The following is a 24,027-nucleotide window of genomic DNA, read 5'->3' on the forward strand; positions in this document are numbered from 1 at the left end:
AGCAGCAATTACAAATTGTAGATTTATGATAAAGTTTCAGAGAAAATCCGATAATAGTCCATCAGAGTCCATGTGAAAAAGATAACGCAAAAAAGTAGAGATATGAAATTTAGCACATGATTTTATGACAAGTTCAATGGTTAAATATCTTATTTCAGTACTATGCAAAAAGTATCAAACAAGACATTATGTAAGCATACGAAAAAATCATGGACTGAACACTTCCTCTGTTCATATAATTAATGTCTCAAAAATACATTATTAGATGGAATGGTATGAAATATTGATCCAATTATTTCAAAAGTTTTGAGTTTCAAATTTTAAAACAGAAATTAAGAAATAATTAATCTAAGTATGATTTAAAAGCCTTTATTCAAATATCGAATATGAGTCTTCCGAAAGTGATTTACACATTCACACAAAGAATAATATAAAACACCGATCTATATCCGAGAAATATAATTGGTTGCAAACTACAACGAACCATGATCTCGAATCATGATCTTTATAGCAAAAAAACTGCTAAGTTTAACGAAATATGCTATTCAATACAGAGCAGAACTTCACTCAACAACAGACTACTTTACAGCATAAATATGGAAAATGCTGAATTAAAAAAAAAAAATCTGTAATGTTTAATAAAATGAGCTGCATCTCAAAAATGCGTGTTTTGGAGTTTTCGACTTCATAAAATGCATCATATTATTGATTTAAATAAACACACTTTTAATGATGCCCGACAAAATTACACTTGGATTATGCAGTGTTAAAATCAAAAACGGTTGCAAAACAGAAAAAATACAGGTAGAAATTTGAATTATTGATAAAACTTGAATAGCGTGTAATCTCATAAAAATAAATGAATAAATACAGCTATAGAACATATTAAAATTCCATGCCTTACGGTTAAAATTTTGAAGTCTATATAAGTAAATTTCGAATTTTTTCCCCATGTGTAAAAGATGTTATCTGAAAATCGATACATCGCTTTAACTTTGAAATTTCCTTAAGGTTATTATTACAAAAAAATAAAAAAAGGAAATTCCACTATTTTTTAAATGCATTTTTCCTAATATGGTATTTGTTAAAGGCACAGCATAGCTGGAGAGCTGTATTTCATAATACGCTTTAGTTTGCTTTACATGTATTCAAAACTTTGAAATCTTATACAGAGGATAAAATCGAATGTGCATTTTAAATGAGTTTGGAACAAAGAATAAAGGATTCTTCCCTCAGAGAAAAGTGTTAAATTTTGAAAAATTTGATTTCTTTTTCACCGTAATTTGTAAATAAAAAAGAAAATTCAGTACTACATTTGAAGATCTTAAATACCAATTTCAATAAATGTGCGTGTTTTCAACAAGACGCACAAAAAAGACTGATTAACCTAGAATATTGTATTAAATCTTTTCCTTTGTTTTATTATAAATGAGATGCTAATTCATTCCAAAGAATTCAGGAAAGAAAATCTAAATTGAGATTTTCCAAACCAAAAGTCGAATTTTTGAAAACGCACATAATTGCTTACCCTAATTCACCAATTCAGATTATATATTTGCACAAAAAAAGAGAATTCTTCAGTTACTTTTAATATTTTTGAAACAAAATTAATACGAATTATTTGCTTTTAATTAAGTATCGAGTAATCCTAGCAAAATAATACTAATTAGGCATATATTCGAAGTTAAGTTGGTTCTATAGAATCAAGAACAAACTCAAACTCTAATAGCAATATTGCATGGTATTAAATATTTATAGCATATGTTCTAGTTATAGATAAAAATTGAAACTGGAATGTAACAATACAAAAAGAAAAATAAATTTATCTAAATTAAATTTTAAGTTAACTATTCAAATTAAGAATCCACATTAAATCTCATGAGCTAAAGTATAATTCAAGCGCAAACTATAAAAAGAAAAAATAATAATTTAGGAAGCTATAATAAAATCATGCAATATATCAGAAATTCAACATCCCAATGAAATATCTCAACTTCTTCAAACTGATTTTCAAGACAAGTCTGTGAACAAATTAACTGACTTACCAATTAACTGCTTAAAAAAAAATTACAACCATAGGTGGCATTATCCTCAAAAGTTCAGTTTCATTAAATACATAAATAAAAATGGCAATAAAATATTTCTAGTCAAAGATGTTTGAGTGAAAAAAAATCAATTCATACTTCATCGGTAATTTTCTAGAAATAAAAAACTAAGACATTAAACTGCAGTTAGAAGGTAACATGTAAGACATAATATTTAATCCAGTAAAAAGGCATTTAAATTTTATAAATTGAAACTAGGCAATATATTTCCATTTTAGAAAAGATTATCAAATTCATTTAAAAAGGGCTTAAATATATTTTTTTAAAAAAAGGGCGAAACTTATCACATTGCTGACTGCACTCATAAAGAGCCAGACGTCCTTTCGTTCTTGTATTAATTTGATAATTTCACGAGATATATAAATATTAAAAAAAAAACCTCTGTCAGCAAAGTAATTTTCGTCGCTAAGAAGATAATTTTTTTAGTGCAGTTTCAATAAATATCTTTCATATCTCTGGTTGCTATCTACGATTTTTAAATCTTTACAGAAATTGTAACAAACACATGTTATTAAATTATTGTGTATATTAAGTTAAATATCAAGTTTTCGGTGGACTTTTAATTTTTAGAATCAACAACAATGCATAAATATGAATAAATTAGACAGATTTGAAATACTAATTGAATTCATTGAATGCGTTTAAGTAAACATTGGCATTATTTAAAAGTATATATATCTCATTTCAAATAATTCCATGAAAATCAATTTAACACTACAAAAATGTATTCAATTTCGATATTAATAACAGTTTAATTTTCTATCCACTCTTTATTGATATCAAAAGCTGAACGTTTAGAGTTGGATACCACAAAAATAATCTCATACAATTGAATTTGATTCACAATCAATAAGGTTACGTGCATTTCAAATTGGTATGATGTAAATATCTGGTAAGAGGAATACTGCCTCGGATATATTTGTTTGAAAAAGAATTCAAAGCAAAACCTCACTTATCAAACAGTATTTCAAGCAACTTTTAGACTGGAGATGTTAAGAATATCAAGACATTATATTCACTAATTCAAAAATAATTACTAACCTTAACAGAAATGATAATTAATAAACTCATAGTTTCCAAGAATAACGGAAACTGCTTAATATACCATTTTTATGAAAAGAATGGTTTTTCAAATTAAGATAGTCATCTAAAAATGAACCTTAATTCCATAATAATATCAGCTACTATTTATTTCAAATTCATTTTTCCTTTCATCTTTTGTATAACATTACTTTAAAATACAAACAGCAATTAAAGGCAATTTTTCCAATTTAGATGATAGCATGAAGAAAAATAGCTATAGAAATATAGATAGCTAAAGAAAAAGAAAGATTGGTAAGTGAATAATTTCTTTTTCCTTCACATTTGTACAAGTTTAATTTCGAGAACTGAATTCATTAAAACAAAAGTGCATTTGCCCAACTCTTCAATTAAAATTATGCGAATGGAAACGATAAAAGTTGGTCTATATGTCTCAAGCCATAAAAAAAGAACTGCTTGTAATGAAGTGAAATATCAAAGAGGAAGAAGCTAGCAACTAAAGGAGAGCTAATACCCCATCTCTCGAGCTCAGTCCGCTAATGAAGGCAAGGAGCAACCACAATGGTCCACCTGTTTGAAAGGATCTACTAAAGTTCACCAAGAGAAACTGAGAATCATTTTTAAGAGAATGACAACCTGCCCTTAAGATCCAGAAAATAAAAGAAATATACAAGCTGTATTTTGTGGGACTGACGTTTGGCTAATTAATGAATATCAACTACTGCATTGCAAAGAAAATGGCAATTTACTTTTTGCATCCAAAATGAGTGATAATGTGTTGTAGAAGGAATCCAGATAATGGTAGAATGCTAAAGTCAGTGTCCAATCAGGATATTTTTTAAGATAGTATCTATCATATTTGTTAATAAGAACATGTGAAATAACTGGTTGCTTTACGTAAGTACTAAAAACTGAAGAATACAATCAATACAGATAAAATGAAATGGTATTTATTAATACTAAAAACAAAATGGATGTAATTTTTATTCTTTTCAATTTAATTCACTCGCTGAAATTTCGCAAATATTTCCGAATTCTCCACCCAATTCATTCATTAATTACATTTGCAAAATATTAAATATTTAAAATTACTTTAGACATTATTGATAAAGCGAGACAGCAACATCTCGTTATAAATTATTATCTGCCGGAGGAAATGTCTGCTAATGTACAGTGTATCGTGTAACATACTGTACAGTGTATCGTGCTGATAGTGATGCCGTATATTCATTTATCAAACACTGATTATCTACAAAAAAATTTCATTTGTAAATATTGTGAATTCCTTTTATTAAACGGTCTTATCTAGACAATAGAAGGAAATATTGCACGGACTTATAAGACACAACTTCCTAATACTTTACAATAGTGAAACATTCGAATTACTAACCTCGAAATGGACACTAAAAAGAGGTAACACATTGAAGAGTTAAGTGCACTTCATGAGTCACAGAAAATCTATATCGATTGGCAAGCAATGTTACTGTCCACTGTCCGTCATAATTATACAGATAACGTCATCGTTCGATTAGCTTAATCTTATTTTAAAACCAGGTGTGTGCGTTTTTTCACAGCAGCATGTTACTAACACAGTTTTGCAAGTTTCTGGTCGCCATTAACCTTTAGCAACAATTGTTTGGCGATCATGGACACACTTAAAAGACAACAATGAGACACCGAAAAGAAAAGGAAGGAAAAAAGGCAATCAACTAAGTTTCGAAGAAAGAGCAACAAGCTAACGGCGTGACTTTTTCTATGGACCGACGTGAGGGGAACATTCTCGCCAAAAGAAACAACGGAATGGCGCGCAGTTTTAACAACTCAGTTAGAATGGGAAGCAACATTTATTTTAGTGTAGACATTCGCTGGACATCAAAGGAAGAGGAAAGAAAGTTTTGAAATTAATGAAACAATAATTTCTTAATATTCTAGTATTAAGGCGCTAATAAAATAAAAAAGTACATTTTAATTTGGAAATATAATAACATTTAATAAAAAATAATGTAAAATAAATTTTAATAAAAAAATACTGTAAAAAATTTAATTAAAAATACTGCAAAAAATTTAATTAAAAAATACAGTAAAATAAATTTTAATTCGAAAATATAATAAATTTTAAAAAATACAATAAAAAAATTTTAATTAAAAAATACTGTAAAATAAATTTTAATTTAAAACTATAACAAATTTTAATAAAAAATACGGAAAAAAAATTTTGATTAAAAAAATACCTTAAAATAAATTAATTCCAAAATATAATAAATTTTAATAACAAATACTATAAAATAAATTTTGATTCGAAACTCAAATAGTTAAAAGAAGAACAAAACACGTACGAATGAATAACAGAAGAAATGTATAATATTTAAATTTTAACAGCCGATCTGTACAAACAGAGATATTTTATAAATTAGTAATATACTATTAGATGCTGATTAAAATTTATAGTAGTAAAGTATATATGATAAACACATTTAGTTCTTGTAAGGAACAATCGTGTTTACAAATTTGTACATTCCTATTACTAGGCATACGGAAGGTAACAGCTTTCAGAATTATAACTAACCACTGTTTTCTTCAACTTTAATAAGCTTCAAAATTAATATTTTATTATAAAAACGTATCAATAGGTCAAACTGATTCTTACATTATACTCAAAAGTTTATTAAGGGCTTCCTCAATGTGTTAACATAAACTGCTAATTACATTGCATCTATGCAAAAATTGCAACAGCTTTGTAAAAAAAGTTGTAAAAAGAGAGAAAATCGTTGGAGAATCAAATATTTCTACAAATATTAAACAATTTACAATTATAATTGAAAATAGCAATGGAAGCAATAGAGTGAAAAAAAATTAGAATGATAAAAATCACTAACTTTTTTGACACTGAGGAACATTCTTCGAATAAAAACCACTTAGTTGACAAATAGAAGTAGTTTTTTTAAAACAAATATTCACAAATTCAGAAAAATTAAGTTAAAAAATTATCGACTATAAATCTTGATTATAGAGTTAAAAGGAAAAAATATATTTTTTTCTTTTAAAGATTTATGTAAATTCTTACAAATTTTATTTTATTTGAATTCATCGTAATGCTTCAGGAAAGAATGGGAAATGCGAAAGGTAATGAAATAAGAAATAATACATTTTCTTAAATGGAAACTAAAATGTGTTTACTGAACATTTTAATAGCTTTACATAGATGGCATAAAATAAAATAAAATGGCATGTTTGTTTCTTATGACTTTTCCATGATCATTCATAGCAAATCAGCTAAATTCATCAACAAAAATCAATAAAAGTTAATATTTTTTAATGAGAAGCATGAGAATATAAGCATTAGTAGATAAATTTAAATTGTATGCTATTTTGATTTTTTTTTCCTCTAACACTTCACATGTCTAAATATACAGTGAAATAATAAACAAAGTAAATACAAAAAATTGTGAAAATTCTTAGAAATTTACACGAAAAGTTCCAATTACAATCCATAAACATATAATACTTATAAATTACACAAAAATATGTTTTATTACAGAAATGAAAGGGAAATCAAACACTCAAAGATAGAAAACTTTTATTTAATGAATAAATTTTACTCACTATTTTATTCATTTAAAAATAATTTTCCTCATTATATATAAATTACTATACCGAAATTGCATTTACACAGAGCACTTTCAGATACCAAAATAATGAGTGTACTTTTACATATTGAAGATGACAAACTGAACTACATATAGAAATATTCACTGTTACAACTTCAAAATAAAGATATTTCATATTAAATTAAACCATAAGAAATAGTGAAGAAAAAAAATCAGAAAATGAAAATGTCTTTAAAAGATTAGTTTCCCATTCACACAGTTATTTTTTAATTTAATTTAATGAAAATAATAGGATTTTTCGAAGACAAAAGATTTTATTTTAGAAGAATGAAAAAATTATTTTTAAACTTTACAAACACACATTCCATTAGAATTTGATTTTTACTGAACACAAAAGGGCCATTTTCCAGTTCGCAGTTATTTGATATAGTAGTAACAATTCACATTATGCTTTATTTCAGACGTGATGTTCCAATTAAGCTTAATTCGGCAGTTACGTTTATAATACAACGTCATTACTTATAAAATACATAATTGCCGAAAAATTCATAATATAATTAAACAAATGTAACGCATTTTACTTTTAAATGTTATTATGCGAATTCATTAAAAGTTCACTATAGAATAATTTATCTAAACTCGTTGTTGTTAATTCTACCAACCTTAGTTTTGAGTAAAATTTAATGGCCAATCTAAGTTTTCAAATCCAAAAATTTAATTTAATAAAAGGAAACAATAAGGTAACTGTGTTTTAAAAGTTCTCTTCATTCTTTCCGCAAACTGCATTTATTATTAAGATTAAAAACAAATAAAACTCACAAAAGATAAATCATTGTATTTTTCTTGATTAAAACACTATCGAAGCAAAATATCCATTCTTTGGAAGGAAGAGATATATCACAAGTTTAACACTATTTTATGGAACAGTTATGAATTTATTAATGACCTTAACTTCCATATCATTAAAGCCAAACTCTAAGGGAAAATTCTAACATAAAGAAAACACTAGCTTTAATGTGATAATATTAAGATAATCCTACTAAATCGAGTTTCTATAGTGTTTTTTTTTTTTTTTTTTTTTTTTACTTTTTGCATCACATACTCGTTTTAGTTTGCTTTAAGCATAAACAATAAGAAAATGAGAGATAAACCTCTATTATTTCTGAAAAAAATAGCATCATATAATTTTTTTATTAAATTAGCCAACTTAATTTTTTCAATAAACAGAACGATAACTCTCTATAGTACAGAAACACTTACTTATAAACATTATTATGGCTTAAAGCAATATTTTAATATAAAACCTTAAGTAAATAGAAGGAAATTTGTGACTATCTTTTTAGTATACTGGAGGAAAAATATATCATAAAAGAATCGAATTTTAGATGCAAAACGAATTAAAAATATGGTCAATATAAAAAATCCTATAATTTCATAAATGGGAGCTTAGATTCCATTAAATAATTAGCTTTACATAAATAAAAAAGTTTTTTAATTGTTTTGTAATTTCAGAAAATGAAATATTTAAAAATAAAAATTTAAAATTAATAAATATTTAAAATATTTATTACGATATGAAAATATATCATTTGATGATATCCAGTGACATTTTTAAAAAGAAAATCCGAAATAATATATAAAACTTTATTGAATTGCTTATTTAAAGATATTGGATTTCATTTTCATTCAATTTAATTTAATTGAAAATGACGAAGATATTCATTAATATCAAACGAAACATGTTCAGGTAATTCATTATGAACCAAAAGCAGATTATTGAGTTAAATAATTCCAACTATCAACTAAAAATCAAAGTGGAAGGAGAATTAAAATGATAAAGATTCGAAAACAAACATAGTTAATTGTTTTTGCTGAATATATTCTTTTTATTTGTAAATGAATACCTATTTTTTGACAACTTTCGATTTCAGACATTTATTCAAGAATGCATTAATGAACTTGAAAAATGCTTATTTTGCACCAAGACAAAAATATAAATTAAATGCTACAGGAAATAAATGAAAGGAATAAATAGATTATTCAATATAAAAGTAATGACATAGCAAACAACTATAAAATTTTTAATCTGTAAAAAATTTTTGGAAAATAAATTAAAATGCTCAAACAACAGTTAATGGACATCTTTGATTTTCAATATAGCAAAATATCAAATTCTCAAAATAACTATAAACAAATTTCGTAAAAATCTTTCAATATACAAAATAGCCATGAGATTTCATACAAAAATTAATCAATTAGCTAATTATAGCAAATACCTGATCCATTTGCTACAATTACTTAATAGTAAACACACTCTGTTTAAAATAAATTATCATTCCAAATTGAAATATTAAATTTATATGTTTTAGTATTTTAATTTAATAAGAAATAATGTTAATCCCCTATTTCAAGACGTTAACATTACAGAAAGAAAAACATCTTTCAAATATTTAAAATTTTCTATCACATTATATGGTTCTTCAGATCTTCGATTCTAGGAAAGTAAAATATTCCTTTCACAGATCCAATCGATATATTTTCGAAATTATATCACTGATGAAAAAGGATATATAATACAGATTTAAAGAAATTAGCAATCTAATATACCACTTGATTATTAATCTGACATTTAGATATATTACTTTTATTAAAAATTAATTTCAAATTGTTTAAGTTATCTCTAAAACCAAAGTTAAAAACGATTTAAAAAAAATTCAGAATACTATAAGGTCACAATGTAAAATGAATAAGGAATTTTTTAAATTTGCTGAATTCATCTCCTATCCATGATTAATAAGTTTGTTGCGAGCTACTTTAATTAGCGGAAATATTTTAAAAACGTATTTTATGTGATTGGTTACTACTAAAAAGGCATCTATATATGATATTATTTCCTTTCAGATAATTCTAATTTAAATTATACAGATTTTTTCCAGGTGATCTTGAACTAAAGATTTCAACGAAAGCAAAAACTATAAAACTATTATAAAAAATTATTTCGGAATCAACTGCATTTCAAATATTAAATTTCTGGGAAATCCAATAGCAATAAAATGAAATAATGTTTTGTTACAAAAATCTCTGCTTCTGAAAAATAAAAAAAAAATTATCTAAATTTTAAAATTTTAATTATATTTCTTTGAATATAAATTTATTTCTTCAACATTGTTTTGAATGTAATTTAATATATCTGAAATATTTTGTTTCCAATAAGTACAAAAACTTATTGGCAATAAAATATTATTTTCTAAAAATATAAAAACTAAGCAAGAATGTTTAAATAGGACAAAAACCAAAAGCCACTTTAATAACGAATTGCATTCCTTTATATCCGTAACTAGTCAATATAACCAAAATAAATTCAGGAACATGTATCAAAAAATAATTTAGTTTTGATTTCACTTTCAATAAACTTGTTCATTTTCTTCAGAGTTCACTGTGTAACTGGTTTCTTACCAGTTTTATAACGTATTTCATACTTTCATAGCAATAATAAAAATATTTATAGTTGATATCTTTTTTTCTCCTAGTGTGGAAGAGCATAACTGTAAAGAAAAATTTATGATAAATTTGTTGTTGTTGATGTTGAAATGCTGTTAAGTAACATTTTCTGTTTCTAAGTGCTCATAAAGACAGTTTTGTGAAAGAATTTAGCACATTTCCCGAGTAAAGAAACAAACAATAGATGTAGATTACAATGGAGAGACACTAAGAAATTAAAATTTAAGGTGGGAAATATTTTAAAGAAAATAAAGCAAGCTGAAAGACAAGTAAAATGAGATTTAGAAGGGCTTTAAAACAAAATTTATGAATTTTGAGAAACAATTTTGTAATAAAAACACATAATTAAAATCCTTAGTTAAAGCTTAAAATTAAAAATGATGTAAATAAGTTTGCAATGAAGAAGCTGATTTCTGTATAATATTAGGTAGACATGAAGATGGAACATTAATTATAACAAACACAGAAACACCACCGAGAGCCGTCTTTTTTTTAAATCTTTGTTTTAAAAATCTAAGAACCCATCCCAAATATATTTTAATTTTTATAGTACGAAAATACAAAAGTATGCCTGCTCTTATTTAAAAATTAGATGGCAAATATATGATGTTTATAACCATCATTGTCATAAAAGTTCAAATAATAATGTTTAGAGATGATACAGTTACAAATTAAGACAACCAATCATTAATAATTTTAATACTGCATCTTCGATAAAAAAATCGTCCAAAACCCACAGAACTTGCTGCTAACCGAATGCTTAATCTTCACTTCTTAAAAATTTACAGAGAAGTAATATTAAAGTACTCGTATCATATTTTGAACTCTTTTAACATAATGTATCTTAGCAATTTGCAATTTCTAATAAAACAAATATTCAAGGCTGCATTTTTTTTCTATTTACACGTACTATATGTTCTATGAAGTAAGAAACCTTCAGATGAGCTCCTATACCTTGGACAAAGATAACGCTCTTAAAATGATGATAAGAATGAATGAGAGTATTTGATATTCCATTCATTTGAAATAGCGGATAACTTCTGAACATGAGAAGTTAAACTGAGAACTTCATAACAGAAAATATAACTGTGAGTGAATAAAAAATAATTTTATGGTAGGCTTATGCCATAGAAAATCAGTAACATAAAAAAAATATTAGAAGAACTTCTCTTCAGATAAGCTTCAATAAATTGTAATCAAATTTTTATGAAGAGTTGTACTCAAAGCGCCAATAAAACAATGAGAAACGAAGTAACTGATAGTTTGAGTGTATTGATCTCTCTTATCTACAGCAAATAGCACATTGAAAAAAATCATATGCACGATTTTTCCCAACAACAGATACTATTTCGTTAAAATTCAAAATAGAATTCAAATAAGGTGCAGAATGATTTTTCAAATAATTTACAACTGCTTTTCCATGCAGCTATCATCGAGTTTTTGCCCTATAGTTCGTACACCAACAAAATGTTCAAAATATAATCAATCTGAAGAACTGGATGGTATAAAAAATAAATGATTAATTTTGGTCGACTGCAGGAATTCTCTAATTTGGCTATTACAACTAAGTATATTATTTACATCTCGTAGAATGAATCTAGGTGAACTGGTTGCAAATTAAAATATATCTGACAAATGCCTTTAAAGCAAACTGTCTTCACAAAGAATGTTTTTTAACTCACGGATACTTTAAATTTTAATAAATGTGTAACAATATAAGATTGAATAAACTGTCTCACATTTCAATGCATTTTTAAATACAAAAACTCGTAATTGAACCATTCGGCCTTAAGCTCTAGTCTAATAATACGATAAAAAAATGGCGGTTTTCAAAACACACATAAATTAAACATCGATTCTAAGGAGAATCGAAAATAATGATCCTTCCACAATACGATGTAACTCTTTGATTTGTAGCAAAACATCAACTGCATATCATCAATACATTAAGAATAATCTGACAGTATCTGATTATAGTGCCATCAGAATTTTTCACGTTTGTATAAAAATTAATCAAAGATGTGGACTGATCACGTAACTGAAGTAGATAAGGTAGTAGACATTTAAGGTGGGGAAGAAATGATTATTTCTGAAATAAGGATATGACAGAGATACATTCAGAATTAACCAGCCTATTAATTAAAAAGCACAGATTAATTGAGATAAGACAGCTGTGGGGAAAGGTAAACTAATAACTATTGCTCGTAGACCAAATAAATCAAATTGATCATTCCACATATTCTGCAATGGGCGCCAGGAAGCCGCATGTTTTGCTGAAATTAATTAGCCAAAATTAATTTCTTTTCCTTATCACCTTCTCATTTGATTTGTAGCATGTTTCAGAAGGTTATTAATTGATAACTAAACCTGACAAATGCTCTGAAGTTCCGCTTTTCATTCAAACAGCTGCAAAGCCGAACGAATAGAAATAATAAAGAGTTTTTCATACTATTCCTCTGCTGAAAAAACATATGAGAATAAAACGATTTTAATGTAATTACTTTAGAACAATTAACTATTTGACTTAATAAAGATGTCATAAATAAAGCATTCTTTAAGAAAATATGTTAACAGTAAAAAGGATTTGGATTAAAACTGTAATAATTAAATTTTAATTTAGGAATTCCCATAATAAAAAAGTTAATGCTAAAATAAAGCTTCTATTCGCGACTGTTTTTAATTCTAGTCACGTTTATAATTAATTATACTGCAAAATGTAAATAGCATAATTTAAAAATTCATAACTATAAATGTTACCACTTTCATTAGAATTCAGCTTGTAACTATTTTGATGTAATGATATCTAATAATTCATATATAAATACATTTTAAGTTAATGCAACAATCAAACAATTTTACTAAACCTGAAATATTTTAAACCAACATTTAGAGAATTCTAGTTATTTTTTAATATATCCCACAGAAAGATTACTACACATTATTAATAAGACCATACCATAATATTTTAAAATACTCGAAAAATATAAAAGTATCACGGTATGAAGTTTGCAAATAGCCACATCTGAAATAGTGATAATAATAATAATAAAACTAACAGCGTTACACATATTAATTGTCTATATTTGCATTATCCTAATTAGATTCAGATTCACAATTCTTATATACTATTACTGACTCTCAAATTAAGAATTATTTCACAGTAGCCAAAAATAAAAAAATAAATAAATAAAAGATTATTTAGTTGGTAATATATTTTTATAGTTTATTTTTTTATATGTTATAATTTATTTTTGATTCCACAAAATCCCTAATAGAATCAAAATAATGTTTCCCAATGTTGCCAGAATAATGTTTGCTATGAAACACGTTCAAAAATTTATATCCATACTCTAAGTTATAAAGCGTAAATGTCTCTAAATATATCGATGGTTCAGTTCAAATGGTTCAATTAAAAAATCTCAAAATTTAGAATTTAGCATTTTAAAGTTTTTAATGATGCACTTAAATTTCTTGTTCATATTTTTATAAAGAAAGATTCCAGAATCGTATTATGTTGAGTTAGGATTATTTAGCTCTAGATAAGGCTCACTGAAATTGTAAATATGTGTTAAAATTTAAAACAATTCAAGTTATTGTCTTCTTAAACTGTGTCTTCCATTATTTCTGTTGTGTTTTCATAACAAATGAGAAAAGCATCCATGAAAATAGTTTAAATATAAAATTAAATTAGGATTCAAGTTAAAAATATTAAACATGATTCGCATTTAAAAAAAGCTAACATATTTTCTGATTTTAATAACTGCTGACTACCTAGTAAAATCAAGTAAAATTACTTATTTTCAAGATTCTTTCCCTTTCTAACGAGGAAAAAGTGCATAAAAAATAACTGCATCCATTGAAAAATTTACTGTTCTCACCCATTACGCGAATTAATACAAACGGCAAGAAGTGAAGACCATCCAATTCCCATTCAATGGAAATTAAGCTCAGCAGATTTCAATGATTTATTAATCAAAAGCAAACAGGAATTCAAGGATTAGAATCCACTTTATGAATCACCGCGCCTTTACAAGCATAAATCACGTCAAAACAAGAGATTGCTGAGAAGTTCGGGTCAAAGAGTGACGAAAATGCAAAATATATATCACAGTGAGAATAATTTTATTTTTTATATTATCTGTGTTTTAGAAAGTAAAAAAGAGAAAAAAAAATGAATGAAAATATTATAATTGTTTTTGTTGCCAGTTAAAATTTCTAAGTTGCTTCTGCTATGAGGGTGTGTGAAACATTTAATTTTTGGCAAAACAAAATTAGCTTCGAGGTTCAGTAATTTTGTTTAAACAAAATGACTGAAACAGTTACTTGTTAATAATTTGTTTAATGGGTCTGAACGGCTCAATAGCCGTATCGTATCATTCTGTAAATAAAATTGTTAAGAAAATCACATCGTCAGATCAGCAAATAAAATTGAGCGTTGTATATACAATCAAATTACAATAATCTTTGATTGCCAAAAATGTTTAAATCTGCTCCTGATGCAAGACAATATAAAAAAAACATTTTGAAAACAAATACTTGCAGTTAGCTAGTTATGAAAAAATAAATGGCATAACTTTGTAGAAAAATAATTATATTTTATTAGAAATACCAACAGTAGAACCGAAACTGTTTAAGTGAACAGAATAAATGCTATATCAATAAAAAAGGATAATTCAAATTTCATAAGTCAATTATTTGTTGCAATTTCTCAAAAGCGATGGATGAAAGAAATGTACATAATGCATTTTATCATTATTATTTATTACTAAAAAGTAAAGTTTTTTCTCCAATTCTTTTATGTCTCATACGGAAAGAAGAAGAAATTGATAAGATTGTCGTCTACTGAATTTATCAGGAACAAAATCTTAAAAATTTGTAAAAGCCTAGATTTGTTTTTGAGGAATTTTTTTAAAATTACAAACTCGGTCAAAGCAATCTTTAATGTAACAATACTCAATAATAGTGGAAGGAAGAAGGAAGTGGTATAAAAATATTAATTACATTGTTTGGTAGCCATAAATCTCGGTAGACTTTAGTAGCACACGTATATGGTACAATATTGTACGATATTAAACAATATTCGCAATACTGTATAATATTGTTCAATATTTAATAATATAATATAGCACAATATTGTGCAAAATTCTGTACTACATGGGGAAATCTTTTTAATACCAGCATATTCTCGTAGAAAAATAAAAAATTAAACAAAAACATGTTGCAAAAAATATTTTATACTAAAAATTTGGAAAATTCATGTTTTAAACACAGAAACAATCCATATTCCAAAAATAACAAAACAGAAACAATCTACATTCCAAACATTACAAGGTGCTATATTTTAAACATTTCACTCTAAAGTTTTACTTATTGAAAAAAATCCCAACTATGCCACTGATGTCAAATGCTATGTTTGAAAAGGATGCATATCTTTCACTTCGTGTTTACATGGTTATAAACGAAATCATCATGTCTTTCAAAACATTAAATACAAAACATGTCTTCGTTTTGTTTCGAAATCCAACTGCCCTTCCCGAATCAGTTTAAACTTAAGAATGTGCACTTTAAGTGATGATGAGGCATGAACACAATTTATTTGCCAATTCATGTTGAGATAGAAACGATTAAAAATGTTATGAGCCTATAAAAAATATAACACCATTTTATTGAAGGATGAATGCACAAAGTCTCATATATATATATATATATATATATAAATGAATCCAAAATATTCATATACGTATATGAATAATTTGGAATAAATATTTTATTTTACAATATATAAACATCTGGTTTATTTTAATATCAAAAAGTTTTGAAATTCACAGCCACAATGACTAGAATCTATCTAAAGTTTCTCACATAAATTTTTAAATAAAAATAAACAACCAATCATTATAATTATTTGGAATTTTCCATAACTTAATCGAATATTTTCTGTTTTAAGTTATATCATTTTAAATTTCATTTACATTTCAGAAAATTTTAAAGTATCAAATAATTTTCAATGAGTCTGAGTAATAATAAACACCATAAACTAATCATATTAAAAATTTTAAAAGTAATAAATCGAAATCTGATAAAAACTTATAGAAATGAGAAAAATTCTAATAATTTAATATATCTTGGCAAAATTGTAATTAAATATTGTTTAAAGCCCAAATTTGATAAAATGACAATGAGTTTGAAAGATGATATTCTCAACATTTGTATAAATAATTAAAAATGAAAAAAATTCAGGGATACAGAAATGCGGGGTAACATGAAAATTCCAGTTTTAATTCGAAACATTAACTTGCAAAGTTTTAAAATCTATTAAAATTTTTTTGAATACTTCACAACATTTTTAAAGAATAAAGTTATGTTTAAAATACAAAATATTCAAATTGTCTCACTTGTCTTTATAAAAGCACTTTTATTGACATAAAAGTATTATTTAAATAGAAAAATGATAATAAAAATATATGCAAGATGGCGGTTTATGATTGTTTCCATTAAAAACTATCATATTAAAAATTTCTTGTGGATACAAATATTTATTTGAAAAAGAATTATTCTTGCTAACACAACACACAAACGAAGAGACGGTAACCACTTCAAATAAAAAGTCTGAATGGGAAAATATTAAAATAAAGATGCATTAAAGTGGATGCAAATATAACCGACTCAACCTAGACAAGGTTGAGATGCAAATGTCCATTTTGCACATGGCCTCTACAACTACTAACACGTAAAACTATGACAGTAAAAGTTGTTTAACCTTGACACGCTGATATACAGAAATAAAAACAAAAGGGTAAAAAAAAAAATCCCATAAAATATGCTCAAAATTGTCACACACATGAAGAAAGGAAAGCATTCCTAGTTATCTCATTTCAATGGCATAGTTTTTATCGTTGAAAGTTAGACAGATAGCATTTTTTTTACCATCTCAAACTACATGATTTTAGTAGATAAGTCAAGAAGCGACTAAAGAAAGATACTACCTTGAAGTTAGCGAAGTAATCTTGTTTACGCATCTGTATAGACACAATTTTTTAGAATGTTGACATTGTCATAAAAGCTTAAATGCATATTGGCAATGTTTGTATTTAATGAAAAAATTAATAAATTTTGAAATATTTTACTTTGAAAGTGGTAAGTAATAAATTCAAATTCGCCAACATTTTTTTTTTTTTTTTTTTTTTTTTTTTTTTTTTTAGAATACTGAAAAACTTTTAGCAATGTGAAAAATTAAATCTCAGCATTTGTAAAACTAATACTGTTCTAAATATTTTTTTTAAATCTGTATTGCTAAATGTATAAATAATTTAATATAATACATTAATTTCCTGACTTAGAATAAAGATAATATGAAACCAAAACTAAATTTAAAAATAACCAATTATGAATTTCTAATAGCAACCACAAATCATAAAAAAATACCAACACAAACACCTACTTTCCCGGTTTCAATATTGGAGCAGATTCATGTTATTTTCTATTAAAACCACACTACCATTACAGAAGCGAACATTAACGTTCCAGAAGATAAGCTACAAAGTTTAGCGAACACGTGATCTGAAGTTATTAGAAAGTTACAAATCGTCGGAACGCTTACCTGCGGGCATCGTTTGGGGAAAAATATTCTGCTACTTGAGTTCTCAAATTATAATCCAACTACGGTGCAGGTTTCCCAAAAGTTCGTTTTCGCAGCGATTGACGCTGGCATGTTGAATTTCTCACGTGCAGGCTCTTTTACGTTTATATTTTCCCAATTCTTTGCTACTAAGTTGGACTTCGTCCGACTCTACGGCGCATTCGGGCCGAGAGGTTTCAATTCGTGGCAAATCGGTTGAGTTTCAGCTGGTGTCTGTTGATCAGTAAAAGCCATACAACTCTTTCGATTGCTTACCACGCGAAAATGGTTGCTGCAACTCGTGCTGCCATCTAAAGAGAGACAGCGGAACTAAATTCATTAAACAACAAACCCGCCTTTTCGCCATAGCAGAAATGCTTCGAAAGCGAGCTTCATAAAACTTGTTCTTCGCTCGAGAAGTTTTTTTTAGCGTTAATAATTTTTGTCAATCCATTTTTGTACAAAATATCTCTTTCGATACCAAAATTGGATAACGCGAAAAATTAAACCATAATTGAAGATATATGAAGTTTAAAATAACTATTGATCAAATTATTATATGTTTGAAATAAAATAATTTTCTACATAAATTTTGCTTATAAGCAAAGAAGAGTTAGAAACAAAAAGTGCCTGTAATAATTTGGCTCTACGCAGCACATATTTTAAAGAATTTTGTATCTGGAACAAGGCAAAGGTAGGGGGGGAAAAAAAAACCACCTAGAAATAATAAAGTTAAATTTTAAAAAAAATACTATTATGAGTACGTAAAAATCTTTAAAAAATAAAAATGATTTGTTTTAATCCAAAATTTAGAGGTCAATGTAAAAATTATAAAAGGGAGAGATTCTAAATTATTATAATTTAATTGAAATATTAAATCACATTTGTAATATAATTTAATTTTTAATGAATGAATAGGAATTTTCATTTTTGCTAGCCAAGCTGACTATTTCTTTTTTGTATTGTTTTTAGTGTGACATGATTTTAAGATTCTTTACTTTGGACTACAAATTTTATATCAAAAAATTTCCGTTCTTCCTTTCCAAGTGTACACTTATAGAAGCAAATTTTTAAGACTATTTTTTTTATTTTGATTATGTTTTACTTTTTTTCTTAATTAATTATAAATTTTGGAAGGTTTTGAAATACGTAAAAATCCTTACCATAATTTATAAATTATGAAATTGTAAAAATCCACAAAATCAATATCAAACTAGGCAAACTTTACAAAAAAAAAGGATCGATTATCTGATAATTGTGATAATATAAAAATATTGCATGTCATTAACAGCATACAGATATTTTACTACAGCAGAAGGCGAATGAAAAATGATTTGTTCACCTCTTAGAAAACATGAAACAAGTCAAGTTAAAGAAATTCAACTAAGAATTTATCAGCCGACCAGGTTGACATTGAATGGGCAACTTAGCTCGCTCCCTGTTTCCCAAGAAGTGTAGAGAAAGCGTCATCTAATTTTGGAATTAAAATCATTTTGTCATACGCAATAACGACATTGACATCCTTCCGAGTTAGAGACACAAGAGAATTATTTTTATTTTATGTTTAGCTTCAATCAATCTGTATTTCTTTTTTTCCTTCCGTGTTATTTTATTTGTTTATTTTATTTATATTGCAATATTCGCACAGCTATTTAAAAATGTGATTATCAATTATATATACTTACATCAGATCATTGAATTCGGTAGGTAATGCCATTTCTCAGCACAAATATATTATTGGCTAATTAAAAGTATAGTACGTTCTGATTTAATTAAAAAACTAATAGCAACCGGAAACGAGACAAGATGCTTCCACTGAAAGAATTTCTAAAACTCTGTGGGAGACAGGAAACGGAAAAGAGTTTCATAAACAAATAATATAAATCGCTTATTATGACTTTGATTAATACATTGTTTAAACTCAAATAAAATGAATAACCTTCTATAAATTTATTAAAGAGTATATCGCATTTTATTTATCTTTTTTGCTTTCTTAAACCAGTTTTGAAAAATATTACTCTCTTTCTCTCTCTCTGTATTTTCTTTTTAAAATATTTTTGAAAAAATATCCCCCCGCCTCCACTTTCTAACCTTGGTGGGAATGTGTTTCGTCCTATTTACCATTTCAGCATTTTTAACACGTTCGTTGCCGTGAGTCATGTGATTCGGACTACTATTTATGCTAAGGTGCTTACTTTTTTACTATCACTTAATTGTAGGGGAGGAAAGAATAACTAACTCGATAATAGGTGTGACTCACAGATGATTCACTGTGAATAATGGGAAAAAACAAGAAGATATAAACTAAGCATAGGAGTACTCTATTCCCATCAAATTCTACACTGAATGTGAACTTTAGCCGGCGTACTGGCCTAGGGGTAGCGGGTCTTCCCCATGATCTAGGCGTCCCGGGTTCGAGTCTTAATTCGGGTATGGTTGTTCTCTTCCTTGTGGTATCTCTGTGAGGTGCGTGAATGAGCCCCCCCCCCCCTTGTAAAAAGGGGTTGTGCAAGCGAGCGCGTGTGTGTGCTATCTTCATTTGAGCTAGAAGTCAGACTTCTGCCCTCGGGTGCTCAGGGGTCTTTCTCCTCAGAAGCTGCTGCTCAAAAATTTGGCTTAAAATAGCCACACACACACACAAAAAAAGTGAGCTTTCGCTGTCGCCCAAATGTGGATGGTATGACAGTCAACGTTAAGTGAGCTAGCTATATGAAATATGCGTTAGTTAAGTTTCTTTAAAATCGTTCAAACAGTTTAGAGCAAATATCTCTTCATTTCTTACGTGTTTATCAGCGACTGTCTGATTTTATCATATTTTTAGCCTGACTGGGTGAAATATGGAAATCAAATTTCATATCAACCAATGTCTTTGTTAATAGTATTTAAACGATTTATCGCCCCCTCTCCAGGAAGTGAGTAGGTCGTAGGATATATATATGGGATTGGTGAAAGGGAAATGTATTAGTTTAGGATAATAATTTCAAAACTTCTTAACTCGGAAAGTTTTAGTAGTAGAAGCGCATATTATTTTTTTGTTCAAATCATAAGAATAGCAAGAATATTTTACTAAATGGGAACAGGGATGTGCATCATAATCTAGATTTTGTGATTTTTTTCAGGATTATAATTTATTGATACTAAAAAAATACAACTCTTTATATTAGTTAGTGCACTTTTCTAACTGAAAAATCTAACAATTTAGAAAGCTATTAGTATCTAACAATTTAGAAATTAGCTCTTAAGTGGAACTGAAAATTTGTTTCTCTGAATAATTCAAATATTGCAAAAGCATCCCAATAGATTAACTACTGCATCGATTTTCAATCCTTGTTCTCAAGGTGAGAACAAGGATTGAACCTATCTAGTGAGTGCAATAAAATGTTTAACGTTAACACAATAATAACTTGCTACATAAAATGAAGCATTTTATGTTATTACTGAAATTTTAAGTAGTATTATTAAAATGTTCTAAAAGATATCAGACGTAAGAAAGTAATTAAGACATAAAAACGTGAAATTGAATCTTGAATTTATATCTTAATATAAACATTTAATCTAAATATGCTTGAAAAAAAATGCTTATTAATATTAAATTTCCATAGATTTTGATCCCTTTGTATCTCATCTTATTTAAAAGATATATTCAACAATATTCAGTAATTTTGAGAAACAAAAGTGTTCCTCTCCTAATTCAGGCAGATATTTTCCTCTATGGCATTATTTCATGACAAACTCATTATCTTAATTTATAGACAGTGAAGATCTTTTGTAAGAATTTCTTTACATACTTAACGGTACTAAGTTGCTTCAGAAAATTTGGTGTAAAAAAAAGACTGGAGAAGGGCGTTAAACTCTTTGAGAGTAGTCATTTTTTAAAGATGTTTAATATTCGCCAAATTTCGCGAGCAACATAGTGTTAGTGGGCGGCTATATTAAACTGCAAAAGTGCAGAATAATGCACACACTCTCCTAAACGAGATAAAAGAAATATGCAAATTGGATGATAGCACTTCCATTGAAAAGAGGTGTGAAAAAAACGCTCTTCTGCTGGAAGGCTACATTTTATACGCTGTAAACGAATTGAATAAAAAGTTGAACAACAAGAATGCGTATTTTAGAAGAGATAAAAAAAAGCTCTTACACTTTACTGCCAAAGCTTCCAAATGCATGTTTATCGTGTTATTTAAAAATAAAACTTCCATTTTACCTTTTAATATTTAAAGTTAAGTATTGAGTACATTATGTAAGTACTGTTACTAGTGATTACTCGTAAATTTCATAAATTGTGTAATATTATAATAAAATTAAATTCATTATTGGTGCCTTTATGGCCTTGATACATCCCACAGTTACCTCACGTTAAAGTGCCCTCACAATGTTATTAAGCATTACATGAAACCGTAATTTTACGTATAATGACGCAAACATTGAATCGGAAAAAAAATATTGCATCAGTCTCAAAAAAATATTGCATCAAGACTGCAATCATTGCGAAAAATAATATTGAATCAGTCAAAAAAATATTGCATCAGAAAAAAGTATTGCATCATGGGGAAAAAAATATTGAATCAGAAAAAAGTATTGCGTCGTGGGAAAAAAAATATTGCATCAAGACTGCAATCATTGCGGAAAAAATATTGTATAAGTCAAAAAAATACTGCATCAATCAAAAAAATATTGGATCAGCATCGTTCTGATTTAAATTATAAACGCATGAAATGTGAAGTATTACTTGGGAAGATTATTAAAAAAAATAATTGAAACATTCAGATAATATTTTCTGAAATCCGAAATAACGAACTGATGGCGATATGAAAAATCGCAAGCTTAAGAAAGATTGGAGTTGGGACATTCATTTTCATTAATGCACCAACTCCAAGACTGAAACGAGCATCATGGTATTTGAATCAATTATTCTCCAATATATCCGTACATATAACTGGAAGAGTTTGCGTGTGTGCGCATATTTGAGGTATTTAGACAAATCTATCGCACTAACAGTCATGAAATTTGGCACAGAAATAGTCATAATCATCATTAAATGCCTTTCAAGATCCCACTTTGAAAATTTAATGTAGATAAATTTCATTTAATATTTTGTGTGATTTTTTTATGTGTATTTGTCTGTCTTACGATTGTAGAAAAAAAATCAAAGCACCATCAATAGGAAAAAAAAGTCGTTCTAAAGATTTTTTTAAGGTAAGTAAGGTACTGAATTTCGAAATTGGTGTTAATTATCTAATTTAAAATAAAAATGGTGGAAACAATTTTATTTATTGATTTTTAATAATTCGTTTTTCGGATAGATTCAAAAATTTTATTCTTAGTTCTATAGATAAGAATTTTAGTTTTCCAGTAGCAAGGTCAAAAAAATTGTGTCCTTGAGAGGGAGGATGATCTGAAGTATAAGTGCATGTGAAGTGGAAGAGTCAATCATGGATTTACGTTACAGAGATATAGTGTATATAGCAGGCTTTTCATTTAACTGAGTCATACATTTTCTGTCACGTATTATTTAAATGCATTAGTCCTTGCATGTTAAACATTCCACCAAAGATAATCACATAGGGCAATTATTACAAATTCTAATAGAACTGTAAGATTTTAACACTATTGCGCTCATGGGTTTTTTTTTTTTTTTTTGCTCCAACTTTTATTGTTTAAAACATGCGACTATTATAAAAAAAAATTTAAAAAGTTTGAAGATAGTTATATTTTTGAATATTTTCATAAAGAAGATTTTTAAAAAAAAGTCTATGAAACCAAAATATATCAGTTTAAGTGACAGTTTTTTAAAAATTGAAAAAAGAGATATATTTTAACTAAAAAGTGATATAAAACAAAAATCCTCAAGTTTAAAGGTTAATCAAATGATTTTCTTAAAATTTTGTAGATAGTTTAAGAAATATATTACCTAGTTCCTGAAGTAAAAAATAAATTATATTTTTATCCATTCATTAAAATTGAGGTTCTACTGATAAACAACATGAAATTTGCAATTTTTTTCACATTATGAAGCACTGAAACAACCATGAAATATTTTTAAATGAATAGATTATTTATTAGTTCAGGAACTGCAAAACGTAATGAGAAATTATTATACTATATTTGAACAAAAAACGTGTATTAAATTTTAATTCATGTGGTTTTCGTA

At 26.9% G+C, this 24,027-nt stretch overlaps 1 protein-coding gene across 3 annotated transcripts in view; it reads right to left on the reverse strand.

Moving 5' to 3' along the window:
- LOC129983793 (TGF-beta receptor type-1-like) overlaps nucleotides 1–24,027 on the reverse strand; it is an 804,684-nt gene that overhangs the window by 260,361 nt on the left and 520,296 nt on the right. Inside the window, exon 1 of one of the 3 annotated variants that reach the window (XM_056093428.1) lies at nucleotides 17,856–18,135. The exons of 1 other annotated variant lie outside the window; for it this stretch is intronic. In XM_056093428.1, the coding sequence (XP_055949403.1) occupies nucleotides 17,856–17,865 (10 nt within the window). In that variant the 5' untranslated portion in view covers nucleotides 17,866–18,135. Of the gene's footprint in view, nucleotides 1–17,696; nucleotides 17,814–17,855; nucleotides 18,136–24,027 lie in introns of those variants that run through there. One more of the 3 variants, XM_056093426.1, reaches the window with a different exon arrangement.

This window comes from Argiope bruennichi, chromosome 9 (assembly GCF_947563725.1).
Source record: "Argiope bruennichi chromosome 9, qqArgBrue1.1, whole genome shotgun sequence".
NCBI classification, from domain to species: Eukaryota; Metazoa; Arthropoda; class Arachnida; order Araneae; family Araneidae; genus Argiope; species Argiope bruennichi.